Source organism: Barbus barbus, assembly GCF_936440315.1.
Source record: "Barbus barbus genome assembly, chromosome: 23".
NCBI classification, from domain to species: domain Eukaryota; kingdom Metazoa; phylum Chordata; class Actinopteri; order Cypriniformes; family Cyprinidae; genus Barbus; species Barbus barbus.
Window position 1 is genome coordinate 28,465,685 of NC_136751.1, and position 19,610 is coordinate 28,485,294.

Genomic DNA, 19,610 nt, shown 5'->3' on the forward strand with positions numbered 1-19,610 from the left:
TCAGCATGGTACTCATCCTCTCAACTGATCTGCCACGACTTTTTATATATAACATATAAAATATTATTATTATATATCAGGAGAATTGCACGTGTTAACGTCATATCAGAAGTACTGTTATTGGTTTTCGAGCTATGATATTGTATACTATTGTAAATACAATGATTTGTTGTTATTAAAATATTATTTGCATTTATGTATTTATCAGTTTAATTATTCATCCCGGTAATGAATAAACGCAAGCACTATATGTTTAATAGATAAATGGAAATAAGTGTGGCATGTTGTATGTTTATGTAGATGGGTGATGCTCTGGGTGGGTGTCGCGGTGTATTGTGGGCAGTTTTGGGTCTAAGCAGAGCACAGCTCGTCATCTCCAGGAAAGATGGCTGCTCTGGGCACCACAGCGGCTCTTCCTCCAGATGTCAGTCCCGGGTTTGCGGTGGTCTGCTCGTTTCTGGAGCGCTACGGGTCTGTTCTGGATCTGCCCGAGCTGTCGTTCCCCCAGCTGGAGCGGTACTTACAGGAGACATCGGCGGGTGAGCTGTGCGACAGGATGGGTTTGTGTTTATTTGGACAGGCTCCTCATCTTTACCCATCAGGGGGTTGGTCACTTAAAGTTTGGCTTGTTGGGTCCTCGTTGTCTTTGTTTGGATGGGAATCGTGTCCCCGATGCTTTTCAAAAGGAACGTGGCGAAGTGTTTTTGAAAGCAGTCATGTGGGAAAAAAATCACATTTAAAGATTAATCTTAGAATAGCATTGACTATACGCGCTGCTAAGGGTGTTAGCATGCTGTTGGTCACAATTAAAAGCAGAGACACTTCGGTAAATTGTCCTGATACGTTTACATTCAGGTTATAAACAGCGATGGGACCGTAGTCGCACAGTGCGCATGCGCGGGGCTGCTGTCAAACTTCCTATGTTACAATATAACGATTGTAACAATAGCACCGCTGCACAGATTTGTTTACGCCCCGCCCCCTTTGAGTACTCTATTAATTGTGTACACGTAGGTGTCCTATAACAGTAGCTGAATGCACACTATGTTGTTATTTAGGAGAACTGCGTATGTAAGCGTCACCGCAGAATTATTGGTCTTCATGCTCTGACAGAGGATTGGATGGATTTGATAAAACGGTATAGTAATGAGAGGGATGCATTAAAAAGCATTCATTTAAATGCTTGAATAAAATGGGTAAGCAAAAATGAAAGAGAAAAATAAATACTGTTATTATGAGTTGTATACATAAATAATAAAATAACTACGGTGGTCCACATAAAAGTGTTTCATGTCTGAATGAGAAAATATCAAAGGTATCGCAAGTTTTTTTCCCCACAAACAGACGTTTCATGGTAATGTTACAAATGGTAACATAATAGAAATTCTGATTTCTGTACAATTTAGTTCCTCGGCCGTTGATTGAGCTCCATGTCAAACTACTGCGGAAAATCGGCAAGAGTGTCACTCCAGAGAGATGGGAGAAGTATCTTGTAAAGGTACGTGTTTTCGTTTTAAATCATATGCTATGATTATGTAAACGTCCATGCAAATGCATCTGTTTGTTGAAATCATGTTGATGCAGGTGTGCCAGGAATTTAACAGCACCTGGGCATGGGAGATGGAGAGAAAAAGCTACCTGGAAATGACGGTGGAGTGTAAGACTGGCATTTTAAAGGTCAGTATTTCCAAAGCAACTTATTTTCTGTGCTCAAGCAATAGAGTTTGACTTGTTTGATGTCGATATTACTTTATAAAGTTGCATTGCTTCTAATGAAACCTGTCAAAAATGTGTCCACGTCATATTTAACCCTAAAATCTATTGTGACTGAGATTCACCTTTATTCCTTATTTCTCTAACAGTACTTGTGCGAGTGCCAGTTTGACGACAATCTCAAGTTTAAGACATTAATCAACGAGGAAGATCCGGACAAGATGCGTCTACAGCCCATCGGTAGAGACAATGAAGGTCTTCTCTACTGGTTCCAGTTAGATCAAGATCAGAATATACGTGTTTATTCTGAGGAACAGGATGATTTGGATGGGTCTTCATGGAAATGCATTGCAAGGTGAGCAAATAGTGGGGAGAAGACCAGAATGTTGTTTACCAAAATTATGAGGGAAAACATGAATCTTGATGAACATTACAGCTCATTCATGGACTACATGTAAAACATTATTTGTGCTCCCTCAAAAGCTTGTTATACTAGTATATAAGAGTGAAATCTCATTTAATCAAGTTTAACAAAGAATAAGAAATGCATTTTTTTTTTAAAACAGGAATAGGAATGACCTTGCAGACACACTAGAACAGCTTAAAGCCAAGATCGACCCAGTCGCGACTGACCAAGAGAAGCAAGACTGTCCCACCAGCCCAAGTATGGAGAAAGAAGGTATTAAAGGTAAAACTCATTGGAAAATAATTTCCATTCAGGGCTGTAAGCACCATAGACATTGAGAGGAATGAGTCTCACACAGTATCCAGACTTGTGGTCAACCGCTGTGGTTTTCCATTGGCTGATTTTGAATCGTGAATGTGTAGTTATAGCCATACTCTCACTTATAGAGGTTGAAACTAAACCGTTTCTCATGTAGTTCTGTTTTGTTTCATATTCAAGGTGAGGCTGAAGGCTTGAAGAACCATGTATCCGGACAAGGAGATTTTACCAACAGCACCTTCAATTCCAATGAGAGTGGGTTAAAACCTAAAGACTTTAAGAAAGAACCAACGAATCCCATTAAACCAGAGCAAGAAGAGAAAGTTGCGGAAATCCTTAAACCCATAGTAGTCATTGACAACAGGGTTAGTACGATCAAAACTCTCGTCAAAGAAGAACCAAAAGATTGTCCCAAACCATGGAACGCTATTTCTGTCGTCATGCCCCCTGCTTCCATCAAACACGACCCGGTGGTGAAATCAGAGACGCACAAAGACAAGAAAGAGCTGGTGTTTGAGAACGTGGCTAGAGCTATAAAGAGCGACCAACAGGCTAAAATACCACTGAAGAAGAGGGAGTTGAAAAGGAGTGGAGGATTTGATGTCAGCAATCACTACAGCAACGTCAATCACAACAACAACAACCTTAACAGCAACGGTAGCATCAGCATAGGAGGCATAATCGTCCGCAATCCTGCCGTCTTGCTATTGAAGGAACAGCAAATCGGCAGAGAATACCCAAATGATGGGGAGAAAGGACCAATCATCGCTGTCCCACAAGAGCCAAAGGTTGACCAAATTGCAGCACGAGAACAATACATAGGTGTTATCAAAGGTCCCATTGAGCTTAAAAAGCCATTGAATGAAAACGATAATTCTTCAAATGGTCATCATGGGAATGGGAATGTCTTGAAGACTGAAGTTGGAGGCACAGATAGTTTAAGACAGTCTGTCCTTGTTGGGAAATCCATGGTTCAAGCAGACAACGGTCCTCTTCCTTGTAGTATCTCTGAGGATTTGCCAAAAGATGTTTGCAGTAAGAGCCCAGATGTGTCTGCGAAAGTGGAGAACCTTGTTGGGGAGTCGCCAACGACTGAAGAGACCACTTCAGTTGAGGAAAAGTTGGAAAAAGCTGACGATAAAGAAGATGAACTCAAAAGCAAGACGGCTGGTTTGTCAGCTGCAGAAAAAACTGATGTTGAGGATGTCAGCAAAGACAAAAGCTCAAGAAAGAGACGTTCACAAAAGACCAAATCCAAGCTGCAAGCAAGAGAAGACGGGCAAAACGCATCCCGCATTGGAGAGGTTTTGGAAAAGGATGCTGAAAAAATTGGACACAATGATGACGAAGAGGTATCGTCAGAACTTCAGAAGGAAGGGATTCGCCTGAAGATTAAGATCCCGCTTCATAGACGAACGCCTGAACTCCAGCACAAGGATGTTGAAGAATCGGAAACCAGCAATCGGAGATCACTGCGGAGATCTGCCAGAATCTGCAAGCCCAGCCCCAAAGTGGCAGACAGTCAGGATGAGAAACAAGACGGGAAACTTTCAGCCTCCTCAGCAGCTCAGGAGGAAGAGGAATGCATAGAAGACGAAGAGGCGAAAGTTCATCCCAAGAAGGAGATGCACAAAAAAGTGGACTCGGAAGCACAGCCCAAGTCTTTTAAGGTAGCATGAAAGCTTTTTATATCCAGTCCAACGAATTTTACAGTATGTTTTTATTCACGCAAATGGTTCTTTTGACTCTTTTAGGCCAAACGGCGACACAGACGGACACGTTGGTCGAAGATTCGTCCGAAAAATTGCAAATCCAAAGGAGCTCAGGAGCGGGAAGAGGAAGTGGCCGACGACAAATCCGCGAACAATGAAGACAACAAATCAGAGAAAGGAGACCACAAGAGTGAGACCGATTCGGACCAATCCAACGAGATTCCACCTGAAGATGCTTGTAAACACTGTGGGCTCGCCAACCACCCAGAACTAGTGAGTTATTGTTCATCAATTCAGACTAATACTTTAGGTTATAAATCGATTATACTTTAATGTCCCAAAAGGGAGAGTTGTCTAGGACTCCGTGTACAGAGTACAACCACAGTATCAAATGACAACATGAGTGGTACTTGCTCATGTGAAACTCAGTACTAGAGTGTTTCTATGGGGTTTTTAACATGTTGCTATACAATTGCTAGGTTGTTGCTAGCTGGTTACTTACTAGTTCAAATTAAGAGAAATTGCTGCAGATCTATGGGATATTTTAAAATTTGTTAATGTTAACTACAACTAAATCTATTAAAATATTTTTCCTTAGTTGAAATAATGCTGAAGTGAAATAAAATATAAATATTAGATGAAAAACTGAAACTTTAAAAACTTTAGAAATATTTGAATTGTTGCCTTGGCAACTAATTAAAATAAAATCAGTCTGAAGTACTGAAATTAGTAAAAGCTAAAATAAATTCAAGCTAAATAAAAATTTAAAAATGACAAAAATTAAAATGACAACTGAAAATTAAGAAATAAATTCTAATTTAAAATATTAAATATTAATAACTAATGTAATAGTATGTAAATAATTCTAAAATAACATTGATTATCACCCATATTCTTTGGCTGGGAGGCAAAGCACTTGTTTAAAGTAAGTAACTAAATAAATGAATAAAAAATGTAAATTAGACACACATAATAGAGGTTAAAGGTTTGTTAAACTCCAGCTCCCACAGTAGGTATAAGGGTTTATTCAGCTAATAATATTCATTAAAAACTGTATAAAAGTGTAATTGAGGCACAAATGCTTCTGAAATGATTCAAGCTACACGATGAGACTTAATATTGCCTATCAAATGGCATAGATAATATTTTTAAAAAGAGACATAACTAATACTATTTGCTTATGTAATATTCTTAAAGAATTCAAGATTTCTCTCTTGTATGTTTGTCCCAGATCCTTCTTTGTGACATGTGTGACAGCGGCTATCACACGGCCTGTCTGAGGCCTCCTCTAATGGTCATTCCTGATGGAGAATGGTTCTGCCCTCCCTGCCAGCATGTAAGGGATTCAAGCTCTGCGTCATAGGCTTGTGTGTGCATGTGAGCTGTATTCATGAAGTGTATGCTCTTGTCATTCACAGAAGCTTCTCTGTGAGAGGCTGGAAGAGCAGCTTCAGAATCTGGACACGGCTTTGAAGAAGAAAGAGAGAGCTGAACGAAGGTGTAGATCCACACACAGATGCACAAACGTCATAAACGCTCTCATCAGCTCATCTCCATTCCCATGAATCATCATCAGTGACGAGTAGCCTTATGTGATTCTGAGTTTTGGTTCTTGTTTTCTCTCTTTCAGACGTGAGCGGTTAGTGTATGTGGGCATCAGTGTGGAGAACATTATACCCACCCCAGTGAGTATGCAGCCATTATATTATATTATGTTAAATTATATTATATTATGTCCCATACTGTACTTTCCTTTAAAATAATGTGATGTACCATACTGTATTGTACCATATGCTGTACTGTTTTATACTACAGTAAATTATGGCATAGTATGCTATGCTATTTTTAAATTAAAGATACATTTATTATATTATATTATAACCTATTATAATGTCCCATTCTTTCCTTTAACAAAATGTGCTGTGCTATACTGTACCATACTATATTGTACAATATGCTATTTTATACTACAGTAAATAATGCCATAATATGCTATGCTATGTCTAAATTAAACATAAATTATTATATCGTATCATATTATTATACAATGTCACATACTGTACTTTCCTATAACATAATGTGCTATGCTGTACTGTATCATACTGTATAGTGCCTCATTCTACACAATTGTATATTATAGTAAATTATGCGTAGCGTATATCTAAATTAATTAAACGTCAGTTATTTTGTATTATTGTATTATATTGTATTATTATAGAATGTTGCATACTGTAAATTTTCTATAACATAATGTGCTATGCTATATTTTACCATACTGTAAAATACCTTATTTTATACCATAGTATACTATAGTAAGTCAAATTAATTAAACGTATATTAATTATATGCTGTAAGCTAATAAGGTGAGAATAAATGTCTGAATCAGCTTTATTTGGTTTTTAAATGCACTCCTCTTGATCATGTCAGGATGGTGATGCAGAGGACAGCTTGACAGAGAAGAAAAAAGATGCCAAGAAGAGTAAGAATCTGGGGAGGCGATCGACTAGGACGAGGAAATCCATCAGTTATAGGTAATCAACATTTCTTGTAGAAATAAACTCTTAAGAGTAGATATCTGAAGTCTGACTAATTCTTGATTTTCTTATCACTAACTACCAGATTTGATGATTTCGATGAAGCCATTGATGAAGCAATAGAGGAAGACCTTCAAGATCCAGAAGGAGGAGGTTGGTCATGTGAGACATTGTTTAGTGCTTTATAATATGTTTTTGGTTGCATATTGAATTGAGTGGTGGCGTGTCCTGCAGGTGCCGGTCGCGGTGAACCTGCTGCGCCCGTCACGAGTCAGCCGAGGAGCGCGGTGAGCCGAGAGAGTCGACGGCCTGTGAAAGCTCCTGCCCCGCGCAAGAGGAAGCGCCGGCGACTCAATGACCTGGACAGTGACAGTACGCAGGATGAGGAGGAGAGCGAGGATGAGTTCCAGCTCAGTGACAGGTGTGTGTAAACACGCAAGGATATTTACAGTACCAGGGAATCAAACTTGGGCGTTTGGGGTTCAAATCAGGTGGATTTTATACCATTTCATCAAAATATAACACATTTCATTCACAAATAAACAATTAATTTTGGAAATGCTTTTCAAATATTCTATGGGTGGCAATGGCAATTTTATTTATATAGCACCATTAAAACAACATTTACTTAAACAATTAGACAAAAGACAATAAAATGGCAATAAAATGTAAGACAGGAGCGCATTAATACAGATTGTAAGCCTTATCAAAAAGTTTTTAGGCTAGACTTAAAAGGCTCCTGGTGAATTTCACAAAACTTGTCAAGAACTGGTGCTGGGTATATTTTACCCCAAAATCAAAAGAATTAAGATGTATTTTTAGGACCATTATGTTTTTTTGCATGAAAATTAAACACAATTTTACTGTAATGCAACATTTTAAGTTATTTATACTCATGGTAGTATTTGTTGTACTACTTAACTTACATAGATCTAATAATTATCACTCTTAACATTGCTGTATTACATCTGTTTATCTATTGAGGATGAAAATATGTTTACTATTCATGAAAATAATAAAACAATATGTTTAGTTGTCCTAAAAGTTGTGTCAGTAAAAGAAAAAGTCTTCAATACTCACCCAGGCTGCATTTATTTGATCAAAAAGGGGGAAAACAGTAATGTTGTGAAATATTATTGCAGCTTAAAATATCTGTTTGTGAAGTAGAACTCTATCACAACGGTCTATTTTAAAATATTCTAAAATGTAATTTATTTCTGTGATTAAAGTTGTATTTTCAGCATCATTACTCCAGTCTTCAGTGTCACATGAAATCATTCTAATATGCTGATTTGCTGTTCAAGAAACATTTCTGATTATTATCAATCTTGAAAAAAGTGGTGCTGCTTCATTTTTTGTGTGGAAACTGAGATACATTTTTGTTCAGGATGAATACTAGTTCAAAAGAACAGCATTCATTTGAAATAGAAGTCTTTTGTAACATTACAAATGTCTTTACTGTCACTTGCTGAATAAAGGTATTTTGTTTCTGTGTTGCTAGCATGGAGGAGGAGGATTTTGTGGTTTCAGGAGACGGTGCATCTGATGGTGATGCAGGCTCTTATGACGCGAGTGAAAGTGACGCTGAGAATCAACCGGCCTCCAGGAGAACAGGAAGAAGCGCTCCCACCCAGAGAACCAGGAGGAGCAGACCCAGACCTCCCGCCCGACGAAGAGGCTCCTCAGAGGAAGAGGACATGTTGGACTCTGAGGAAGAGGAGGAGGAGGAAGAGGAAATGGGTCTGTTTGAGTTTTCATATCCATTCATATCCTAAATGAATAACATATCAGGTGCGTCCTAAATCGCGTACCTATGCACTATTCTATAAAGTTTAGTAGTGTAAATTATACAAGTAGTGTGTTCAACTTCACACTGAAGGGGAAGGGGCTCATATAACCTTATATAATTCATTTTTGAGTACATAGTGCATAAGTACACAGTGTATAAGTGCATAGTGTATAGTCCGTCATTTGGGACGCAGTTATAGCTAGTGAACTGGTATCTTTATAAGGCAGCATGATTTTGTTGCTTCTGTTTTTGGAGGTAGGCTGTCTAGGTAGGTCACTAGGTTTTGGAACAGAGCCTTATTAGTGTCACATTGAATTCTTTACATACAGTTTTTACTTTTGTGTTGATCTGGCAGAAACCGAAGGCTCTAACGAGTTCAGCGACAACGACGTGGACGTGAACAGAAGGCGTCCGCGACGGAGTCAGAACTCTCAGGTCAACTACTATGAGACGTCAGAGTCTGAAGGGTCACGGAAGGCGTCCAATCAGAAACACTCCTCTCTTCCTCACCGTCGACGGCTGTCCAGCTCCAACAGTGAAGGTGAGCGCAGCTACACTCCTGTTTTCAAATGGCTATTTATGCCAACGTCATCTGAGCCATAGCCATGTGAGCAAGTGCTCTGATAGGGTCCAGAGATCTGAGTTTGAGTCCTGACTTGAGGTCCTTTCCCAGTCCATGTTAAAAAGTTTAAGTGCTATATCTGTCCTCCTGCTGTCCAATCTAAATAAAAGCAAAAAAGCCCCAAAAATGTACTTATATGTATCTCAACTCTGGTATTTCTCACTTAGGGGTCACACTTGTGATCAAAACTGACCAAAGACAATAAGTATAATATAAGTATAAAGTTTTTATTGAATGAATGTACTATATTTTGTTTCAGTAATCTTTAATGTTTTGTATTTTGAGGGGATTTCATGTCACAAGACAAAATTCACCTTTTATTTATACATAAAATAATAGAAAATATAGTGTCTCACACACCCAAGTCATTCGTATATATGACAGATAAAAATCCAATATAGACTCGAAAAAAAATGATAGGTCCTGCACACTCAAACTTGCATTATTTATGAAATTTTATTATCAACATTACAGTCAATAGACCTTCCTCAGGCAAATGTATCAGAAAATGTAAAAACCACTCACTTTTGTGTGTTTTGTTTAATGTGCAGGCTTCATACATTTATTTGAGCACATCAAATATTTGAAAATATTTCTGATTGTTTTAAATTAATAGTGTTTAACTTTAAAAAATTTGTTTAAAATATGATTGTTTTTTTAAATATGTAATATTAAAATATATCAAATGTATTTATTTTCAATATGAGTCATTTAAAATGTAAAACAGTTGAAGTGCTAGGAAGTGTGTTTTTAGACTATTACTTTTACTAGGTTTTTCATTTGAATATCTATTTAGACATTATCAAAGACTACTTAATGTTAGCTGATTTGCAGATTGTACCCCCAAAAAATTGCTCTGTATTTTTAAATTCTTAAATATATTTTTGATCTTGGTTTTTCTGTAGTGGTGTCTCTTTTCATTTTTGTTCTTGCTCAAACTCTTTATGAGTAAAAACTATTTATGGCACAATTTTTTTTTGCAGAACTAGACAAGATTAAAATGAAACAATGCATCCCTAAGGACCCTCTGTTTTTTTGTAATTCCCACCATTTTGTCACTAAATATAAATATTAGCTCACTGTTAGCTATACTGTTTAATTACAACTAGAAATTTTAACCATTTTCTTCTCCTGTATTTCCAGAGTCCATACTTTCTAAAGACTTTGAGCCAAAGGAATCGCTTCAGAGAACAGAAAAAGGACGCAAGCGTGATTCATCAAGGGAAGTCTCCAAACACAGACACAAACGAGAAAAACAAAGACGGCAGAGAAGCTCCAGTGAGGAGGAGGAGGATGGAGGAGAAACAGAGGACTCTGAGGAAGACGAACAGCCCCTCCGCAAGAGGTCGAACCGCATCGAAACAGACGAAGAAGAGGAGGAAGAGGAGAACACACGAAGAAGCGTCCGGTGGAAGCACACGGCGGGGTCTCGAGGTCCCGTCAGGCACAACGGCTTGGTCCCGCTGAGGGCCGCAGCTCAGGACGACGACGACGATGAGGATGAGGAAGAGTTCACTGGAGTCACGGACCTTGTTAACTTTGTTTTCGACAGTGAACAGTTGTCATGATCAGCTCAGTAGGTTAAATACGTTTATTTTCTCATCGCCTTGTCACGGGAATGTCCCTCATCAGCCACCGTAGTCTCCTGGTTTTGGGTGTAGTGGACCAAAAATGAAGCTTCCAGACGAATGCCGTAGTGTCCGTTCAGATGTTTGAATGCACTCTAGTTCATCCAGCCGCATGCATCGTCCTACCGGTTTAGAACAGGGTCTTCTTAATACTCCAGTCACCATTCCTGAGTAAAGCACTTTGTCATTTACGGCCAGTACAATTTCGTTTGTATAAAGCGGCTTCGGTAGTCCTCTAGAGACACTGGACGGCGCGCATTTGAAGCTTACGTGTTACGTGCATTTCAAACTGGTGTTTTGAACTTTTACATTCTCTGTGTTAATGTTTTCTTCTTTTTGTACCTGAAGGAAATTTGGGATTGACTTGTGATGCCGAACCTTGCCTAAATGCATTCATTTAATTGAAAGAACAGTTCACCCAAAAATGAAAATTTGCTGAAAATGGAGATGAGTTTGCTTCTTCATGGGAGCAGATTTGCAGAAATGTAGCGTTGCATCAGTGTCTCAGCAACGGATGCTCTGCAGTGAATGGGTGCCGTCAGAATGAGAGTCCAAAAAGCTGATAAAAACATCACAATAAACCACACCACTCCTGTCCATCAGTTACCATCTGGAGAAGACAAAAGCTGCACGTTTTTAAGAATCAAATCCATCATTAAGATGTTTTAACTTCAAGTTGAGTCCTCTGTCCAGTGAAAAAGTCTTGTCTGAATCAGGAGAGAAGTATGCAGAGATCCAGCATCATTTACAAGCGAAAACAGAAAAAATATAAAAATATATGGGTGGATTTTTGATGTGAGAGGTCAACAGCGAACAGATTTTTTCACTGGAGAAAGCGTTATTATGGATTTTAGCTGGAAACAAGGGTTTGAAGACTGAAGTGTAGATTATTGTGATGTTTTTATCAACTGTTTGGACTCTCATTCTGACGGCACCCATTCACTGCAGAGCATCCATTTCTGAGCAAGTGATGCAATGCTACAAAGCTGTTTAAGTGAAAAAACAAACTCATCTATATCTTAGATGGCCTAAAGCAAAATTTCATTTTAGAGTGAATTATGCCTTTAAACTAAATTAGTAGACCAGCAAATAAAGGAAGAAACACATTGGAGGATAATTAAAAATGATCTTAATATTAAAGATCTGCAATTTAGCTGCAAATTATTTTAATTTTAAAGACTAATATACTCTCTTTACCTAAAATAACAATGTATATTACAAATAATATTATTTACTTATTTCTCAGATTAGGACATTTTCTATACTTTGAAAGCCGTTGCTGAAGTTTTAGGACACTTTAATGAGACGTTCAGTCCGTGTCTGAGTTTTAATGCGTCAGCTGAATGCACTTGTCGTTCAAGCACCTTCGACGGTGCCGTTTGGTACTGTATTGTTCGACAGCAGTCTGGATCGCTCTTCTTAGAGTTGTTTTTTAGTGTTTACTCCAGGCTGGTGTTCTTTATGCTGGAAGATTGATTGAATTAGAACACTATGAAATCATTTCAACACAAATCCCACCCCATTACAAAACAAATCCAATATTCAGAAAAGCACTAGACTAATAATGGTGTTTTAAAATAATTATGGTCTTTGCTTTCTGTTAAAGAATGTGTTTTTGAGCCGTGTACTACTGGAATTCGTGTTTTCCTTCTTATTTGATTTCACTCTTACTTTCCAGATGTACGTCTCCATATTTCAAGGAAATTATTCACAAAACAGAAATAAACTTAATGTTGCTGTTAATGTTTTTGGCTCCTAGTTTGTCCTGTACCTGTAATGGATTCAAGAAACTAGCTACATTTACTTTGAATAAAATTGAATCTGTTTAATATTTTAGATTTTAATGCATATGAACATATGAGAGAAAGTGTATGTTTTAGATGTTTAGAAATGCAAGCGTAGTGCTGTGGATGGCACTGAAAGTGCAACTATCCTGTTATCATTATGGGTATAAAAACATGCGTGTATATGCAAACAATAAAGGAAGCTATTTACATTTTGAAATATTAATTAAACATAATGCAAAATGGTTTAAATTAGGTGAATTAGTTAAATTGTATAGTATCTCCTCCGATCCTGAAGAGGTGCTACGCTCTGTTTATGATGTGAAACGCACGCGCTCTTTTGCGTCATAAAGCGGCGCTGATAGAAATAAATAACTGGTGGAGTGGATTAAATACGGAGGTCTTACAATGGGCGGTGCTTAGTGGCCGTACGTCATCTGTAATTACTCCGTTAAGATGTGTAAAAATAATTAATAGCTTTCAGCTCCTATTAGTATGTTTTTCAAGTGCTATTTTTGATGCATATCGCCGCTAAAGCAAGTAACGCGCAGCGATATCACGTGATAGCTGTTACTTTTCTCCGCGTTGCAGACCGTGGACCAATCACAATCGTTTACGATTATATATTAGTGTATTTTGTTTAATCTTTTTTGCAGATATTGCTCCGCTGAGTATTCGATTGTGTCATATATACTAATCTTTGTAATTTGTTTATTTATAAAATTATACTTATTACTGCGCAAACGTCTCCAATAAGACAAAAAGCGTGTTGAGATTTCAATGCGTCTCAATGGAGAATCGGGCCACTTAGCGCCCCCTGCAGTAATGCCCCGGGATTCCCCGCAGGAAACACTTATTGGAGCCAGTTGTCGCTTAGGAGTGAATATACTACAGACAGCGAATCTTTGAACTATACAATCCTTTTGAAAGTTTCTCGCCACGCAAACCAGCCTTGTTTGATTTGCACATGAATGCAGTTAAAGGAGAAGCTTACTGTTTATATGCGTTTTGTCTCGATAGAGCATCAGTGTTAGCGCCTTCACAGCTTCACAGGGATTGAATTGATCAGAATGGTTGTGTTGAAGAGTTTGCATCCACCCAGCGAGGGCGTGAGGCTCCAGCAGGCCGACACAGCTGCAGTTCTGGACGGGAAGAGGCTGGGAGCAGGCACGCTGTTTGTGGCTGAAGCGTGAGTGTCTTACAGCATCAGTGTTGTGTTCATGTGTGTCCTACACCTGTGCACGCATTTACTTGTTTATTTGTGCATGCACTCTATAAATAAACATATTATGGCGACTCCTTACGAAAAGTACTGAGGTATTACCAGTGGTTGCATGAGATGGTAATATGGTATCATTAAATATAGTGAAATATAAATAAGTAGCGTTATTTTATTTATTTAGTAATTTAGCAGACGCTTTTATCCAAAGCGACTTACAAATGAGGACATAATACATTTAAATGTTTTTATTTTTTATTATAATATAATGTACATAATTTTATATAAATAAATTGTAATTATTATTTTATGTATTATATATAGAATATATTATACGTTATAAATAAAATATTATTTTATATATTTAGTTATCTATTATGTACAATATAATATGTTATACATCATGTATAAAATATTATTTGATTACTTCCGTTTATATGTATATTATATAATTTATATTCTAGAATTATCTAGAATTAAGTAGTTTATTTTTTATTTTAAGAAGTTAAATAATTTTATTGCTTACAAGTAGTTTATTTAATTATTCTAGAATTACAGAATAATTCAATATAAAATACAAATGTGTAAATAAATTATATATATATGTTTTATATTTAATTAGACATTTATTTTATGTGTATTTTATATTTACAATGTATAATACATGTAAATAATTATATTTTTATATGTGTATACTTCATTATTTTATGTAAATATTTTCCATAATATAACATCATATTTTTTATTATTGTTCATTTTATATTTATCATATTAATTGTTATATAATTAGTTATTTATTACTTATTTTGTGATGTTAATTTATTTATATTTCATTACTTGTTTATATTTATTATATTAATAATTATGTATTATACATTTTATACACAAACACACACATACATAGTATTTTCATGGTATTTCATGTCAAAAACAAGCAACAAACAAAAACATGGTATTGGCATATATGTACTTATGCAGCTGTTTTCTGTCCTCGCAGGCATCTGTCCTGGTTTGATGGTTCAGGGATGGGTTTCTGTCTTGAATACCCCTCCATCAGTCTGCATGCAATCTCACGAGATCTCAGCGCCTTTCCAGAAGAGCACCTGTATGTGATGGTCAATGCAAAACTGGACGGTGAGGCATCAACTTCCAAACAGAGATGCCCTGGTTTCCAGAGGTTTGACCTGACCCTTCTTCATTGTGTTTCCAGATGAAGCTGAGGCAGAGCAGCAGGATAAAGCTTCGGATGATGCAGGAGAGGACGACGAGGAGAGCGACAGCGACAGTGAAGACTCAGGAACCATCACAGAGATCCGCTTCGTGCCCAGTGATAAAGCCGCATGTGAGTGTGTGGAAGGAGCGCGGATGAGTTGAGCGTGAGCATCTCTCCTGTATGAGTGACGTGTGTGTTTGTGTGTGCAGTGGAGCCCATGTTCTCCGCCATGTGTGACTGTCAGGCCCTGCACCCCGACCCCGATGACGCCGACACCGATGATGACGATTACGAGGGAGAGGAGTATGACGTCGAGGAGGCTGGTGAGTGTCATTTGGATCCATAATGCATCTAGTGCAGTGGTTCTCAACCCCTAGAGTCCAGGACGATATTCAAAAGCCCCTCAAACAGGCCAAGACATTTCTGGTACAAAAGCTGCTGTAATGACAAAGCTACTTTTTTTATTTATTTACCCAAGCCAGGAATGCCAATATTTTAAAATAATGAAATAAACTACTTTTAAATAATTTAAATAATTTAATTCCATAATTCTAGGATAATTAAATAAACTACTTTTCAATAAATTATAAATTAAATTCTGTCATTCTTAAAATAATGTAATAAACTGCTTATAAAAAAAGTTAAAATAATTCTGTATATAATTACAATTAAAATTAAGATAATTAAATTCATTTTAAATAATTAGAAAAAACTATTTATTTAATTCTTATATTAAAATAATGAAATAAACTACTTGGATTCAAATTGAAAAAATGTAATTCTGTAATTCTAGGTGTTTTGGTGTTTCACTTCACTTTTTTTAGCAATGAATTTACATTGTTTAATTACAAGAGAGGTTTTAAAATACTTTTTACTCTTAAATGGCAATTTCTCAGCAAGTCACTGCATGATTAAATATTTTAGTGCATGAAATAACTAGAAAAGTCTATATTCATTCTTTACATTTTCATGACTTTTAAAGATTTGATAATTTTTCTATGACTTTTTCAGGTCTATTAAAATTGAATGAAATTGAAAAACTAGCTTAAAAAATAAATGGATTTTGATTTTAAATTTTAAAAATATATATATATACACATCCAGGCTTTTCAACCCTTTTTTAAATAAACAAATAAAAATAATAATAATTTAAATGACAAATTCAAATAAAAAAGCTTAAATCTGGATTTTTAGCTGGTTTAGCTTATTTTAAAGCTGGTTTGGCCTTTTTAAAGTAATCTTGAGCTCTCCTTTAAAGCTTCCTGAGGCCCTTAATGACTCCTGGCTCCTGGTTGACAGCCACTGATCTGGTTTCTCTCTTCTTTTAATGGAATATTAAAGTCCGTGATCTGAGACTGAGGTTTGGTGTCTCCTCTACAGCTTTCACATTGTTTCAGTGCTCATGTATTGCTCCTGTTTTCTCTCAGAGCAAGAGCAGGGTCGTGGTCAGGGCGACGTCCCCACGTTTTACACCTATGAGGAGGGCTTGTCTCACCTGACGGCCGAGGGTCAGGCCACACTGGACCGGCTGGAGGGGATGCTGGCCCAGTCCGTCGCACAGCAGTACCACATGGCTGGAGTCAGGACCGACGTGCCGTCGGCCGAATTTGAAGGTCTGTGTGTGACAACACTCATTATTGATACAGTTTATTTCAATAGTGGGGGTCTATCTGTCCTTGAGAGAGCAGTTTTGTGCATTACCCCACAATATTGTTCCATAGTAACTGTAATTTTCAATATTATTAAAATATATAAAGATGATTAATTATTGCAGAATTATTGATAATTGTGTAATTTTTTTCATTTTGCAAATGAGACGTTATCGAAATGTTACCAAAAGTGTCTCCAAAATGTATATAAAATATTGGGAAAACTACTATAATATAATGTAACAATATAGTATTACACGTAATTTTCACATATTACTGCTATAAAATTATAGAATTATTGCTATAAAGCTGTGGTAACGTAGTCACCAAAACAGAAATAAAACCTGTCAGCTTCTTAACCTGTTTTATGGACATCCCAGATGAATTTACTTGATTTTAAAATGTATAAATAAATAAAAAATGCACATGAGAAGCCACTAGATGGCAGTGAGAGAGAAAAGTTATGCTACTTTAAACCCTACATGATGCTAAAACAGTCATGTTTTTAACAGAATGTGTGTGTGTGTGTGTGTGTCGGTGGAGGATGAGTGTTTTGAGAGAGGCAGACGTGATGGTCAGATGGGTGTGTGTCTGTAAGCAGGATTTCCTGAGCGCTAATGGATGTGTAATGGGTAAAGCCCAGTGGAGTAGCACAGGGCAGGACGGTCGTAATTTAATACGGTGATTAAACTTTTTTCTCTCTCTGTGTTCAGATGGAATGGAAGTCGACTCGAGCTCAATTGCTGGACAGTTTGATGACGCCGATGTGGATCACTGGTAAATATATACAACGGTGTCTTCAAAATCCTGATTGTCCAATTTCACTTCCTGTCCTGGCCAGGGTTATTTAGACTATTATAAAATGTATTGATATTTTGAATTGGGTCTTATTTCATTTTTTGTATTTTCATGTGCTTTTGTAATTTTTATTAGTAGTTTTATTATTATATATATATATATATAATAATTGTAAATATTAGTATTGTTTAAAATGTTTTTGTCTTTTTTTATTAGTTTTTGTTTAACTTTTCTTATTTGTTTTTTAATATTTCTATTGTTTTTAAAACATTTTCCTTTTTTTGTTTTGTAGTTTTAGTAATTTAATTTGTTTTCGGTTAAATATTTGTTAGTTGTTTTTTTATAACCATTTCCATTTAATAATTCTTTTTGGATTTATTTTGGTTTCGGCTGCAATTTTAGGGATTTTGAGCTTTTGTTATTTTTGTTGAAATTTATTTTACATATTGCCATTATTTTCTTAAACATTTCATTCTATATAGATTTTATTTCATCTAGACTTGGGTTATTTTAATACTTCAGCTTAAATTTATATTTAATATTTAAATATAAAATATCAATATTTAAATTTTCAAAGTGACGATTTTCATCAATTTATATTTTATTTAATCTTTATTTCAGTTACTGAATGCTATTTTTAATAGTTTGTTTTAATGGACAAAATCAACACTGGTTCTGGACAGAAACTGATGAAAGCTGACCCAGCCAACTTTCACTTGCACACTTTATTCATCATAATAATTCATCCCAAAAATGTAAATTCCATCATTATTGACACCTTGGTGTCGCTCCAAACCCGTCTGATTCTCATCAGAATGATGACTGTATTGCAGCTGTTGTGTCGAAGCTCCTGTGTGAATCTGAATTCTTCAATCTGTTGACAGATGAACTGCGTTTCTGTACGGCTGATTGAAGCATGCTGGGATACCGGCTGACTCTCAAAGCTCTTATCATTTCTGTCTCTCCTTGCTTGCATTTAATGGGCTGTTTTATACCACGGCCATACATTTCTGGATCCACGGCCCTGTGTAGCTCCCACTAATCTATTTTGTAGTTTTCCCTGAAGACCAGCTTCCAGAATGCTCCTCCTCATTGGAGTAATGTTGATGAGTTTGTTAGAGATTTCAATAAATACATCTGTTTTTGTACCAAAGCCTCTTTTTTCCCCATATTTGGTGTTTTGTTTCTCTATGAAATATTGGGCGGTTCTTTTCATAATTTGTTGTAATGTGTTGAAGTGTACTAAAATACTAATTTAGCTCATTTTGTATTTATAGTCAGATGTTTATGAGACATCCTTCTCTAATCATTTCCTGTGTATTTCCTCACAGGAGAGCAAATATTTTATCGGTGAATTCGTCCTGCAGTCATGTGGGTGAATCTCTGGGTGATTTCAAAATCAAAGAAAGATATGAGGTACTTTTCTTTGTGAAGAAAATCAAGCCTATTTTTAGGGTCATTAAGATTTTTTACTTGTTGTTGTATAACAGTTCACCCAAAAATTAAAATTAGCTGAAATAAAAAGCTTGTTGCACGCTGTAGTGAAAAACTAATTGCCATATCGGTTTGGTTCAGCACATCTGTGTGTTCGCAAAAGGTCTATCAGAAACTATTTCACACCAGCCTGTTTGCCCTCTCAGGTTAAATAACCACTGAGCCATGAGCTTTTCTGTAAAGTTTAATTACAAACAGATTTCATCCCTGCTTTATTTAATTCCTCGTAACACAGCAGTGTGTTATTATCCCATATTATTCATTCTGCATTGGCTTGTAGACGCGGCACTCAATCCGGTCTGATCTTCCCAGGTTACTTTACCCAGAATAATCCAAAGGCACTGCAAAACTGTGCTTAAGATTACTACTATAACATTTACCTGTTACTAGGTAAGAACCATCGCTAGTAGAATGTAACACAAAACAGCGATAGAACACTTCAGGTTTCTTATTCCAGGAATGTCTATCTGTTAAAATATGATTTATCACATAAAAAAGTTGAACTCATTTACAGTTGATTCTCGGCACACAGGTCCTGTGCTTTTTATGATTGTTGCTGTAAACCTGCAGCTATATGTCATTACAGCTTCATGAATGTGCATGTTCTCATTAAAAAAGACATTTAAGATATTTCGAAAGCATAGATTTCACCAAAGACCTAAAAAAGAAAAACATTAAGGTCTCTTCAGTTTGGTTATTCAGAGTTTCTGCAGGTTTTTATGAAGATAAAT

The 19,610-nt window shown here is 36.5% G+C and overlaps 3 protein-coding genes across 6 annotated transcripts in view; 2 read left to right on the forward strand and 1 right to left on the reverse strand.

Annotated features, from left to right (window-relative positions):
• Positions 1–322: 322 nt before the first annotated feature.
• Positions 323–12,463, forward strand: LOC306843317 (remodeling and spacing factor 1-like). Of its 2 annotated transcripts, XM_079374721.1 has the most exons (16): positions 323–539; positions 1,407–1,498; positions 1,585–1,677; positions 1,863–2,068; positions 2,280–2,401; positions 2,618–4,107; positions 4,192–4,422; positions 5,381–5,485; positions 5,568–5,647; positions 5,780–5,834; positions 6,577–6,680; positions 6,769–6,836; positions 6,918–7,104; positions 8,185–8,423; positions 8,828–9,013; positions 10,238–12,463. In XM_079374721.1, the coding sequence occupies exons 1-16, from the start codon at positions 386–388 to the stop codon at positions 10,660–10,662; spliced, it is 3,837 nt and encodes a 1,278-aa protein (XP_079230847.1). In that variant the 5' UTR covers positions 323–385; the 3' UTR covers positions 10,663–12,463. The 2 variants fall into 2 exon arrangements, with proteins under 2 accessions (XP_079230847.1, XP_079230848.1); XM_079374722.1 differs by lacking the exon at positions 10,238–12,463 and having other exon boundaries at positions 8,185–8,474; positions 8,828–8,951.
• A 375-nt stretch (positions 12,464–12,838) lies between these two features.
• Positions 12,839–18,922, forward strand: LOC306843328 (methylosome subunit pICln-like; the record flags this gene model as incomplete). 2 transcript variants are annotated; one of them, XM_079374741.1, is made up of 7 exons in its annotated part: positions 12,839–13,695; positions 14,723–14,859; positions 14,936–15,067; positions 15,148–15,261; positions 16,366–16,551; positions 17,301–17,364; positions 18,270–18,922. In XM_079374741.1, coding segments are annotated over exons 1-7 (753 nt in total). In that variant the 5' UTR covers positions 12,839–13,576. The 2 variants fall into 2 exon arrangements, with proteins under 2 accessions (XP_079230867.1, XP_079230866.1); XM_079374740.1 differs by lacking the exon at positions 18,270–18,922 and having other exon boundaries at positions 12,841–13,695; positions 17,301–17,368.
• Positions 18,923–19,047: 125 nt separating this feature from the next.
• Positions 19,048–19,610, reverse strand: part of LOC306843327 (aquaporin-11-like) — a 5,173-nt gene continuing 4,610 nt past the window's right edge. The window contains exon 3 of one of the 2 annotated variants that reach the window (XM_079374739.1): positions 19,048–19,610. This exon is cut by the window's right edge and continues 708 nt beyond it. The gene's annotated coding sequence lies outside the window, so the exon portion shown is untranslated. The other variant, XR_013781833.1, reaches the window with a different exon arrangement.

Bases quoted from the DNA above. Each gene is read 5' to 3' on its own strand.
- LOC306843317 (XM_079374721.1), top strand. From the start codon at position 386: ATGGCTGCTCTGGGCACCACAGCGGCTCTTCCTCCAGATGTCAGTCCC. The intron at 1,499-1,584 runs GTACGTGTTTTC...ATGTTGATGCAG, and splicing joins GGGAGAAGTATCTTGTAAAG to GTGTGCCAGGAATTTAACAG. The intron at 6,837-6,917 runs GTTGGTCATGTG...CGTGTCCTGCAG, and splicing joins TCAAGATCCAGAAGGAGGAG to GTGCCGGTCGCGGTGAACCT.